General features: G+C 34.2%; 1 protein-coding gene across 1 annotated transcript; it reads left to right on the plus strand.

The window, feature by feature from the left end:
- Positions 1–5,859: 5,859 nt before the first annotated feature.
- Positions 5,860–10,112, plus strand: LOC111986621 (protein SIEVE ELEMENT OCCLUSION C). Its single transcript, XM_024018301.2, has 7 exons — positions 5,860–6,274; positions 6,618–6,725; positions 6,855–7,309; positions 7,505–7,611; positions 7,717–7,847; positions 8,837–9,325; positions 9,448–10,112. Exons 1-7 carry the CDS (start codon positions 6,098–6,100, stop codon positions 10,051–10,053), a joined length of 2,073 nt encoding a protein of 690 aa, XP_023874069.1. The 5' UTR covers positions 5,860–6,097; the 3' UTR covers positions 10,054–10,112.
- Positions 10,113–13,240: the final 3,128 nt, after the last annotated feature.

Genomic DNA, 13,240 nt, shown 5'->3' on the forward strand with positions numbered 1-13,240 from the left:
ACGAAAACCCATTTGAAATCACACAAAAACAAAGCAAACCCATGTCAAAAAATTCCTCAAACAGACATAAAAAGTGTAGAATAAGACCGCAGAATCAAAATCTAAACTCAGCCCACATAAAATTTACACCAAAACAAACAAAACCCAATAGTAAAAAGAAAGTGAGTCGCCATTTTAATGTGGGGGCCTTTTTTGTGTGCGTTGGGCTAGGATGCCTTCCGCGGTATTAGGCCCGAGTGTTCTGAGTAAGGGAGTTGAGACCGGTCTAACTGGAACTCAACTTGAGCCGGCTTGTGCGCAAACGTTGAGTCCAAGTCCAAAGGAAGATGCTACGAAGTGGGCTTATCCCCTATTTCTGCCGCAGGAACTTTTCTCCAGTTTCTGCCATAGGATTGACTTTTCTGCTGTAGAATGAACTATTCTTCGGTTTCTGCCAAGGTCTAACTTTTCTGCTGTGCAGCAAAACTTTCTGCCGTGTAGTAAAACCGTCTGCCATGCAATAAAAGTTTCTACTATGCAGTGAAGCTGCCTACTGTGCGATAAAGCTTTCTACTGTGTAGTAAAGCTTCCTGCCGTGCTTTAAAGCTTCTTGCAGTAAAGCCTTGTGCAATAGAGCTGTTTGCTGTGCATGTAAAGTTGTTTGCTATGCTTTAAAGCCATCTGCTGTGCTTTAAAGCCTTCTACAACGTGAATGACCACTTTTCGTTTTTACTGCAGAAACACTTTTTTACTTCCTGCACATAAACAAATCTAAAACCTAAAGAAAATACCCATCAAACAAATATTAGTTTAAATGGGTTAGCATATTCTCAAATATATACATACATATATGAGTATATATACTTATACGTATTCACATATACATATATAAAATATATTTTTTCAGAACATGAGAAACAATGTATATGTATATATATACTTATGGCAGGATAATGATTGCTCTGTGTCAACTGTAAAATACTTAACAACAAATAAATAAGAAAGCTTCGGCAGGAAATGGTTTAGCTTGTATAATAATTAACACGGCAAATATAATAAAAAGGTACTACAGCAGAATAAATAATACAGCAAGTAAAGACACCACAGCAGGACAACTGATGCGGCAGACGTGATAAAAACGTGCTACAGCAGGATGACTAAATACGGCAGATATAAGTTATAATGAGAGAAATCAAATATATTTACAATCAAAATTAAGTAATAAATCTGCCCATAGAATAAGTAAACCAAGAAGGAACCAAAACTCCAACTTCAACAACCTTATCATGGGCTCCTGCCATAAAAGTTGTTCATTTTGGAGAATAGGCCTAAATGGCTACTAGCTATTACTTTTAGAGATTTCAAAGAGTGGGTTTGCTAAGAGGGAGGGAAAAGATGGTCTATTGATGCATGCCCCAATTCCTGCTGCGTTTTCTCTCTTCTTTTTCTTTCTTTCTTTCTTTCTTTTTCTCCCTTCCAGGGGTTTTTCTTCTTCCCCTGTTTTTCACTCATTCCCCTATTTTTTCCTCCACCTCGGTCCCCCTTTTTTCTGCAGTGGTTACCTTCCTTTTATAGTAAGCTAATTCAATGGGATTTCTCCCTTTTACCCCTAGGGTTTCACCAACTGTTTTTGGTTTGTTGTGGGCATCCTTTCAAGATTACCCACTCACCCACTGGTTGCCCCGACCACTGGCATCTGCTCAGAACATGTTTGTTGCACGACAAAATTCCATTTTGTTTGTTCCTGTCGTATACTTCTACCTCACTACCTAGCTCTATGGCATGCATCAGTGGTCCCAACCATTTATTACTTCTTTTGGGTGAGATACCATCCCAACAGGATATATTCCCAAAAGAAGTTATGGCAGGAAACCAAATATAGACCCCCTTTTCCCCCCACCACCAAACCACGCCATCTGAATCTCTTTGACCATGGGCCCACCTCCCTTGTATTGGCTGGGTACAGGTTGGTGGTGCCCCGGCCCTTCTGTTCTTACTCCACTGTCCTTTGTTTTTGTCTCCCACGCCATTCCTGCCGTAGCAGATTATTTCTGTTTCGTCTACTGCGTGTTTTTGTCTTATTTCTTCACGCATTTCCTGCTGCATTTGTCGTTTCCTTTAGTTTGACTCTTCCTTCACGCAATTCCTGTTGCTCCTTGTTTCTTTTCATCGTTCTTCTTCATATCAGTTTTCATGCCTATCCTTTTTTATACAAAATGATTTGGGCCTTTGTGGGCCAAATAATGTTGATTGGATCAAAAGGGCATTGGGCCCAATTTATCTTCATCTGCCGAAGCCATCCTGCCAGAGAACTGTATTCTGCGGTAAAGCTGTATTCTGCGGCAGACTTGTATTCTACGGCAGATTTGCGTTTTACCGTAGATTACTTTCACTTGTACTTCTTTCTTTGGACCCTTCTTGTTCTTTGGTCTTCTTGGTGGGCCTTTGGGCCTTGCTTTTCATTGGGCTTTTTTCCTCATAAGCCTTCGGGTACATATTTGCAAAAATGGACATCAACAAACAGTAACCGTGAGAGAAGAGAGAAAGGAAAAAAGAGTGAGGTGAAGAGAGGAGAGAGGAAAAAAATTTTAAAAATCATTTACGGTAAACAGTAACCGTGTATATATACACGGTTACTATTCATTTGCAAGACCATTGTGCATATTTAGACATTTTTACAAAGGTTGATGTGGAGGGTTTTTGGGTTAAAATATGCAAAATTGAGCACATTTTGTATTTTAGAAGACTATCCACAAGCTGGTGTGGTTGCTCTCCAAGATCACCTTGAAGATTTGTTGTAGCGAACTCAATGGAAAAAATTCTCGGTGGTTTCAAAACAATCAAACAATCGCTTTGTTTGGAATCACAAAATGAGTGGGTAGAATTTAAGGAATTTTCAGTTTGGCTAAAAGAAGAAAATGCATAAGGTATTCTCAATGGAAGATTTATGCATTCAGTGGTTTGTATAGGTGTATTCAGTAGGTTAAAAAGTTAACATGAATCCTTTTTCAAATAGAATTAGAGTTCTGATTTCCGAAATCCCACTTGAGCTATTGCCTTAAGCGAGTGACAGGCAAGTTTTGGGCTGCAGTTTCGCTTGTGCAAATCCTATTTTGCTTGAGCGGAAACTCTGGTCTTCAATTTCTTTGAGATCTTCGATGCAACTCCTGATAGACTTTTAAAATAAATCAAATACAACCAATTCTAAATATTTGAGCACAAATTTTGTTATGAAATTAGTCAATACTTTTAAAAACCTAACAAAACCCAAAGAGGGATTTTTCCTAGTCAACAACAATGATTTCATTTTGACTAAACTTGAGTCACTCTGGAAATGAAAAAAAAAAAAAAAAAAAAAAAACTAAACTTGAGTCACTCTGGAAAAAAAAAAAAAAAAAAAAAAAAAACATCTTTTATAAAATATTTTACACTGAAAGAAACAAATCTAAACTTCTAGCAACTCATGGAAATTTTCAGAGCTCTTGGGAAAGATATTTTTTGATTAGTTGCCTCTCTGATTTTGGAAATTCTCTTGAATGAAATTAATGGAGTCAGGATGATTTCAGTTTAGAAATGACAAGATTGAAAGTAAAAATAATTATGGCAAAATGTGCCATATAAGACAATTGTGACAAAATGTGTATATTTCTGTGTGGTACTAGCATTATTGTTTTTCTCTACTACGCATAATAGATCACTTTAACAACAATAAGTCTAAAATTACCATTTTTTTACAAAATTTTTAACAATTTCTAAATTGGCAAGTTCTAAATGGTGGAAAAAAAAATAGTGTTATTAATAGACCCAAACAACTTAAAAACTCAACAATAATAAAATTTGTTGTGATAAATATTGTGTAGCTCACATTTCTCCTTTAACAAATGTGAAAAAAGTGGTGTAGGTAACATTATTTATTGTTGAATAGCAATGAGAAAGGTTAAAACGTTAAGAAGGCATGAAAACTTGTCAAACGCATAAAACTTTGAGTTTTAAGTGGGACCATTGAACTTTGTTTTAATTATAAAATGACAAAAAAGTAATATGTTATATGGACGTATGAGCTTTTCATTTTGTAGAGAGACTTTCTCAATTGCCCCCTCTCGCACCCTTTGTTTTGCCATGGGATGAACTTAATGTCTAGCTTCCTTCTCAAAAAATAAATAAAAAATAAAAAATTTAATGTCCAGCTTCAAAGAATTAGTTATGAAAAAGAAAGCCATGGTCGGCTTTACACTTCTCATCTTTTATAAAAGACAACATAAAATGTACCCCACAAAGAATTGTAAAATTTGAATGTAACAAATCTCTTTATTATAAACTTATTTGAAAAGAAAAATATTTAAGTTATTACCAATTTTATTAAAAGAGGCTTACAGAATGGCTTGACAATAAAAATGATTAGTGTCATATTAATAATATAATAAGTAAATTTCTTAATTAATTTTATTTTAAAATAATAAGGCTACTCCAAAAAGACAAATCATCCGCAGACCACCATCCCATTCATCCTCGGCAACCTCACATGGCTGTTTGAATGGCTTGGCTTTGGGTCAGAGCATTGGTCTTGCTAGAGCAATTTGTGTTCACCCTTAAGGTGCCAATTCAACAATATAATAGACATATGTCAAATTATTATTTTTTAATTAATAACACATTAGTTTGTAAGGTTAATTTAGTATAATTTACAACATTCTAACATTGAATTTGTTTTTTTTTATGTCTTTGAAAATTGACAAATCAATTTTTAGATTTATGTAGTAATATGTATAATATACCTAAAATTACTCAAAGAAAAAATTAAAGCTATTGCTAATTTTACTAAATAAATAAGCTGAAGCAGTAATGAATTTGATTTATGCCATATCAACAATACAATAAAACTTTTGTTGTATCTTTAAAAAAACATACTTCAGTTTGTGAAGCTTAGTTAATAAAATTTAAACTATCCCTATCATTATTCTTTGCTAAAAGTTGCCTCTAACTCTAGCATGACACACGCTCTACAGTGCCTTAAAGCCATTGGCTTTAAAAATTAATTAAAGCTCACAGTGAAAGAAACATGATATATTCTTTATATTATATATTAATCAAATTTACTTGCCCCTGTTACCTTTTAAATCAGGTTTTCCATATGCTTTCCAAAGATTAATGCCTTAATTGTTGGGGGCATAAAACACAGTTACAGTTTGTTCTACGATCGATGTGGTGTGCTTTTCCTGTTCACATACTTACATGCAGCTAGAGAAACTATAAAAGCTTTACTCCACATGAATGTCTTCATGAACTCTTGCTTCATTTCTAACTTTCATTTTAAGGTCAGCGGCCACCACCATAATTGTATTGTTTTTTCAAGCATTTTTGAAGAATTTCCAATACCAATTATCAAGCACATTATCACTTGTCTAATTATTTATTTCTATTCTTTTAGGTGTCTTCCCTTTAGTTCATGTAGTTTCTCCCTTTCTTTATAGTTTCCCTCAGAATTAAAGCTAAGAATGTTGGAGATTTATTCCTATTCTTTTAGATGCCTTCCCTTTAGTTCTTATAGTTTTACCTTTTCATTATAGTTTCCCGAAGAATTAAAGCTAAGAATGTTGGAGAACAACTCTTTTTGTTTTAAGAAGAGATTGCCTTTATTCAGCAAGAAAAGAAGAAGAAGAGATTGCTTTCAAACACAATTGAAATATCATGTCCCTGCTCTACTTTCCCCTTTTAACTAGTGCTATGTGCTCTATTTCTTCTCCACTACACCAAGAAAAAGTGCAAAAGGAAAGGATTTGGATTCCCAGCTCAGATATTTTTAAAGTTTAAAGTAAGAACCTCTATTTAAAGTAAGAACCTCTATTTATGGTGGTCTCCATGTAATGAAAAACTGAAACATGGCTGTCCTTCACTCCTTTCAGTGATCAGTCACTCTATCAACACACACGCAAAACATATACAGTGATGCCATTGCCACCGGAATATATTAAATGGTTATTTGCTCAAGCAAAGAACTACTTTTATTTTCATCCGTCACCTTTTTCCATATGCGACCCCATGAATATCTTAGAAGTATGTTTGTAAGCTCATATAATATTTCAATCCACAAGAACACAGTACCATCGTTACTTCGGCCATGAATTTTCTTGGGAGTGACCCCTTCTGGAGGTCACCATTATATTTAGATGAAGATATCCAGATAAAGAAGCTACTCCTTACTCATGACCCTGATGGCCGCTGTCTTGATTCTGAGCTATTCCTGCGTGCAATACAGTACATCATCCTCTATTCAGAAGTACCACTTACCCCTCTGGTCTGTTGAACTTCTTGTTCACTTTAGATGATCACTTTAGTAAAATTATATTTCAATTTTCTTTTAGAGATGCTGCAAAGTATGTGAGCTTTCCAAAATATTATGGTATAAATTGTTGAAGTATTATACCAAAGCAACTCTCAGTAAATTCTGGTTTCCCAGCAAATTGATCAATCACATTGGTAGACCATTATATTTTGTGCTTTTTTATATTGTCAGAGTTATTCATAAGGCCTGCATTGCTCTCTACTGATATATCCTGTTAATGGTTGAATTTATTAAGCACTTACTTGTATTTTACTTTGCAAGAACTTGTTTATTCATTTCCAATCACTTGTTGCAGGTTTCTGATCTACAATTTGATGCTATGGCAATAAGTGATGAAAGCAACATTGAAGCAACTAGTTCCCAAGAACCGCTTGGGCATGTCATTTATAAGATTTCACTACAGGTAATTCACATCTCTCTCTCTCTCTCTCTCTCTCTCTCTCTCTCTCTCTCTCTCGCGCGCGCGCGCGCACACACAGACACGCATACATACATACAATCTAACATATGTGTTAATTTATTGTGATGCCAGATGCGCTGCAAGTGGCCTGGTGAAGATGATCTACACATGAGGACGATGTTTTTGTTTGATTTGCTAGGAAAATATAAATGGGATGCAAAGATGGTTATAGTACTTGCAGCATTTGCAACAAACTATGGAGAATTTTGGCTCCTAAGGGAGCTCTGTCCTCATAATCCTTTGGCAGTATCAGTTGCAATGCTTAAGCAGTTGCCTAATGACTTGAGCACATTGAAGCCTCGATTTAAGGCATTGAACTTTTTGGTTAAGAATATGGTGGATGTGACTAAGTATATCATTAAGTTTGAAGGCTTGCCACTTTCTCATGTAGAGCTGGATAAGGAAGTGGATGTTACAAAGTCTTACATTTATGCGTCCGCTTACTGGGTCACTAGAAGTGCCTTGGCATGCTCTTCTCTAATCACAGATTTGATCGCCATGAAACCTGAGCAAGTGCATGTTCTTTCTCTTCAATTGGCCTACATATATGCTGATTATTCTTCTTCAGCTTCATTATTTCTGCTGAAAGATTGAGCATTTAAAAAAGAATTAAAATATGATTTATTGTATTTTATCAATATTTAAATGTAATAACATGTATATTATTTATACTTTTGTTTTAGAATGTTATAATAATGTTTGAACCCCCTTTACAGGAATTTGGATTCAACAATAATTGCAACATGGGAGCTATTAAGTTTGGTTTGTAGGTCAAGCAGCATATGGAGTCACCTCAGACAGCAGGTGGATTTGTGTCATGAACAAATAGGTTACTATTTATAGCTTCTTCAGAATAATTTGACACACTTAACTGGTTGTCTAAAGTATTAGACTCTGCATAATATTAATGATTGTTCTATTACATAACTTGCAGAGAGAAAGTTGTGTCAGAAGCTATTGGAACTCTTTAAGGAGTCCCCCACAATCAACAATCAAGAGGTGCTCCATATGCTATTTGCTTCAAAGGATGCCCTGCCACTTAAAGATTGCTCCTCACAAGCAAAGGTTTTATTCCCTCCAGCTGTTGTTTCATATTTGAAATAGGATTTTTATGCTCTCTAATCTCTATAAAATTCCAACAGATTCTCACATGATGAGTTCAATTAAAGTAATGGTTATTAAAGCATGTCTTATTAGTTCCAACTACTACAAGATGTTGAACAAAGATTCTGTTTATTCCAAAAATTAAAAAACCATGTCACCATTAGTTTACTTTGAGGGACCTTTACAAATCTCAACTTTGGATTGTTATGCAAGTGTTAATTTAGTCATGCATTTCTAATTTGAACAATTAACCCCTTAAACATTGTTTCTATACAAATAGATTATTCTACTATATTTTTCTGTGAAACCTTAACCAATAATCACATTATAGGCACATGCTTTTGCTACATCACACATACTTCTGAAATGATATTATACCTTCAATTATTATATCCATTTAACTTTTTTTTTTTAAGGAAAAAAAGAAGAAGGGATGGTGGCCTTTTACAAGATCAAGTTCGACGTTAACTAAATTGCTTAACTAGGGCATCCTCACAAAGGAACCACAAATATGAAAGAAAGAAAAAAGAAGAGAGAAAAAAAAAAAAGAAAAAAAAAGAAAAAGAAAGAGGAAGCTGCAGTAAATAATGCCACTTGGGGGAAATTAGTATACAAAAGAATACCCATGGTAAGGTGCAAAGACTAAATTGACACAAAACATAATGGACAAGGAGCTGATTGGTCAATTTGGAAATGCAGCTAACAAGAAACTCCTATGATGATATCTGTAAGACACTTCTAGGGTGCTCTTTGCGTGAAAAAGATACTTTCCATTTGAAATGGATGGATTTTATGATTTAGATTTAATATTACAAATCTAAAGCTGTACAGACTGTTAGTTCTTTGTTTCGAACATCTGTTAGAAACCAACTTGAAATCTGTCTTGATCCTTTTATTGAGTACAAACTCTTTTTCCTCTAAATTCACACTTTCTTTGTGTTCATTGACAGCTTGGTGTATCTGAACTGGAAAACAAGGTAGTTGTGCTCTTGATCTCAAAGCCAGAGCTCCTCCCAATAGAGGAATTACTTTTCCTAGTTCAGCAAACATATGATCACCCTCTCAACAAGAACTACAAGGGAAATTATGAGATTGTATGGTTTCCCATTTCGTATTCTGATACATGGACTGATGATGAGGTGAGATGTTTTAACTTTTTCTCAAACTATTTGCCATGGTGCTCTATTCGCCAACCATGGTTACATAGCTCAGCAGTGGTGAACTCTATGAAACAAGCATGGAACTACAAGGGTGAACCACTCATGGTAGTGTTGGATTCAAGAGGGATGGTTACCAACTCAAATGCAATTGACATGGTAATTAGCTGGGGTGCCTGGGCTTACCCCTTTTCAGCTTCAAGAGAGGAGCAGCTCTGGGAAGAGCAGAACTGGACAATGCAACTTTTGATTGATAATATTGACCCCCTACTTGCTAGTTGGGTATAACTCTAACTCAATGAAGCAACATTGGATCATCACTTGTTGAGACTTCTTTTGTCATTTCAGATACCAAATTGTTAGATTCCTTGTACTTGAGCTCATAGGATTGAGAATGATTTCAGGTAGAAGAAGACAGAGACCTTTGCATTTATGGAAGTGAGAACCAAAAATGGATTCAAGAGTTCATCTCTAAAATGAAGGAAATAAAAAGCACAGGCGTGCAGCTTGAGATGGTGTATGTAGGCAACAGGAACAGACCAGATGATCATGTGAGGAACATTGTGGCCAGCATTGCAGAAGAAAAGCTTACTGGTTCTCTCTCTTTCACAACAACTCAATTCTTTTGGCTTCGGTTGGAGAGTATGAGAAGGTCAAAACTCCGGCTTAGAAAGACAGCCGATAATGATCATATTCTAGATGAGGTTTCAGCATTGCTGGACTTTAGTGATAGTGGTTGGGCAGTAATAGGAAAAGGGTCTTCTTCCACAGATATTGTGCAGCTTCAAGGAAAAGAACTCATGCAACGCTTGAACCTTTTTTCACAGTGGGGAAACAATGTGGCAAAACTGGGATTCTCAGGTGCCATTAGGAGTGCCCTTGAGCCGCCTTCTTTACCTGGGCCTTGCAGTCACTCCACTGTCATTCCTTATGCTGAGGGTTTGATTGAAGGAACTGTAATTTGTGAGAAATGTAAGCGTCCCATGAAGAAGTTTTTTGTATATGAATGAAATGTAATGGTACAGGTGTTTTAACCAAAGATTTGTCTAACTGCAGTGAATTGAATGGGTTTATTATTGCCTCAATTAGTACCTTTTACGAAGAGAATAAAGAACACAATATGACAATAACAATAATAAAACCAATGTCTACGAAATTGAATAATCTTACTTGCATTACTTAAATAACGTGATACAAGAAATCAAGAAAACAACTTGATATAAGGGTCGAAAAACTAGTAAATTACACCTACATTTATGAACTACTGAAAATAAATGGCAACAAGAAATGTAAATGTCATAAGAATAGTGATGGCTGCCACGTAGTATAATGCAATGTTATTGGTCTTGGAAAAATGCTTTTGACTAGAATCCTTGAGAAATGCCAAAATGAACAAATAACTTGAAGTTTCTAAGTACTCTGGAAGACCAAAGAAACCAAAAATGTCATGAAATTCCACGATGGATCAAGTTTGAAGAGAAGAGTTCCAAGATAGCCTCATTTAATGTATTTTAATTTTGAGTTTTCCAGAAGTTTAAACTATTGCAATATGGAGTTTTTTTTTCAAAAGTGACTTGAATTATTCCTTGTGAGCTTTTCCTTTGGAAGTGTATGTGGTTATTGTTGTATATATAGGTATATTAGTTATATAGTGTAACTTGTACAGTAATAGAGAAGAGTAAAGATGCTTTGAAAAGCAAAGGAAGTGAAAAAAAAAAATTAAAAAAATTAATAATAATAACTTTGAAAAACAAAGGTGCCGCACCTGTGTTTCTGTGCAAGGGTGCAAATTGGCATCCGTGTCCTGACTCCTGAGTGCATGCACAAATGTGTTTATCAGTTTATGTACAAGAGTGCATCGACAATCGTGTCCTGATAGTTACAAAATTCCAGTTATGCTCAAACTTTGTGTGATTTTCATGTTTCTGGGGGCTATAGTTTGGTTCTTACTTTGAAAATGAACCACAGTGACTCTCCTAAGTTGCTGTTATAGGACCATAACCCCTAATATATAAATACTAATTCCATATTCAAATTTTGTAACTAACACACCATTTTTTAGAAGTTCACAGAATTTTCCAAGTTTTCTACTTATAGAATTCTTTGCTTAGTTGTATCTTAGGGAAACTTTGATGGGAGGAGTGAATAAGTAGAAGGATAAAAAATGGTGAGAGGATGGAAAAGTTAGAGGATATAAAAGATTTTTATTATTATTTTTTTTTTTTGTTTAGTTGAAAGTGAAAAAGTGAAAGAATAGAAAAAATGAGTTTATATAAATTTACTCATATACTCTTGTTTAAAAAATGATGCTCAATTAAAACAAAAAAGTGACCAAAAAAAAAAAAAGAAAAAAAAAAAGCATATTATTGCATGGGAAAGTAGGAGGTGGGAGGCAAGGAAACGTGGAGATGTCACAAGTGAAGCATGAGTTGTTATGGGATGGAGGCTAGAAAATTATTTTGCAAAATAGTCTCCAAGTTTTTTTCTAATCACATTAAGGGTCCATTTGGATAGAACTTATTTTGCTAAAACTGAAAACTGAAAATACTGTAGTAAAATAATTTTTAAATGTATGAATAATGTCTTGAGATCCATTTTTAATGAAAAAGTGGCCGAAAAGTAAAGTTTGAGGGACCCGTGAATAGTGCAGTTCACGGGAAAATAGTCAAAAGTTGCGGCTACTGTTCATGAACAGTGTATAAACAATAACCGTAACAGTGTTATTTGCTCCTGAAACATGTGCCAAAAAAAAAAAAGAGTTAAATGCACAACGCACAAACGTGAAAACAGAAATGTGTATCTAAACTAATACTAAGTTTTCATTTAGATACTGATGAAAATGCCAGCGTCTATGTCTTTTTTTTCTTTTTCTTTTTTCTTTTTTTTTAGAAGCGTGTTTATGTGGCTTTTATACTTTTCCAGTAGGTCCCATGCACTATTCACAGGACCTACAAACCTCTTTTTTCAGCAAAACTTTCATTAAAAATTGGTCTCACAACATTATTCACATATTTAAAAATTATTTTGTTACAGTATTTTCAATTTCAGTTTTGAGCAAAATAAGCAGTATCTAAATACACCCTAAGTCTGTCCTTATCAAAATTTGCTACAACTGCACACTTATTTACTTTCTACATCATTTAAGTAAATATCCTCTTTTAATTTTGATCTCCATCTACTTAGGATATATTACATGCTGATAAGGAAATACCCCTAATTTGAATTCAATAGACTAAAATCGAAATTTCCCAAAGGATAGGAAAAAACAAAAAAGAAAAAAAAGAAGAAGATTTGATTGAAGAAGAAAAAATTGTTACATTTCGAAAGTCTCAAGACCTCAAACTATTTATACAATAACTTATTATTTTTACAAAAATAAGTAAGTAATAAATTTTGGAAATATTTTCATTTGAGTTTTTTCTTTCCAAGTTAAACTCTAAAGGTTTATGGATTTAACAATGAAAAGAATTAGAGGTTCATTTAGCTAATACTAAAAGTATATGGGAATTACAAGTGAAAATTGACTGTGAAAACTTCAAAATAACTAATTATTAAAAAAATAAAACCTATGAATAATACTTTTATGGGTTTTCAGATGTTAAAAAAACATTAAAACATCACTACAAGTTTGTTTAGTTAGAGAGATTTTAGGGGGATGGAAAAGGAGGGAGAGAAAATAATTGTTGTGGGTGTTTGGTTGGTGAGATGAAAGGAAGGAAAATTGATGGAATAAGGGTGTTTTCTCTCTAGACCCACCAAAATGTTTTTTCTCCAAATCAAAAAGAATACTAGAGAGAAAAAGGCTTCCCACCTATGTGGATGAAAGAACCAATATGCAAAGTGCACATGGTTTGTCGTTTTCTTCTTTGGCCTCTTTCTTTCTATTTTTCTTTTTTAGTTTTCTTCTTTGGTTTTGTCTTTTTTTGAACTTCTCTCTCTGAAAAAAAAAAAAAATTAAAAATTTATGTCATCTAGTTTGGATGCTTTGGCTTGTGCTCTTTCTTAAAAATTAAAAAAATAATAATAATTTGAAGTGTCCATACACATTTTTTTTTTTAAATGCATTACCTTTTTTTATTTATTTAATAGGTACATACTTGTAAATTTATATCAACTTCATTTGTCATCCTCTCATTTTTATTCTTAACCAAACAAATTAATTTTCCTTCTCTCCACTTTTCCATCATTCCAACCAAA

This window comes from Quercus suber, unplaced genomic scaffold, assembly GCF_002906115.3.
Source record: "Quercus suber isolate HL8 unplaced genomic scaffold, Cork oak 2.0 scaffold_138, whole genome shotgun sequence".
NCBI classification, from domain to species: Eukaryota; Viridiplantae; Streptophyta; class Magnoliopsida; order Fagales; family Fagaceae; genus Quercus; species Quercus suber.

Coding starts and splice junctions, on each gene's coding strand:
- LOC111986621 (XM_024018301.2), top strand. CDS start 6,098: ATGAATTTTCTTGGGAGTGACCCCTTCTGGAGGTCACCATTATATTTA. Junction 6,726..6,854: donor TTTATAAGATTTCACTACAG/GTAATTCACATC, acceptor TTGTGATGCCAG/ATGCGCTGCAAGTGGCCTGG. Junction 7,848..8,836: donor ATTGCTCCTCACAAGCAAAG/GTTTTATTCCCT, acceptor GTTCATTGACAG/CTTGGTGTATCTGAACTGGA.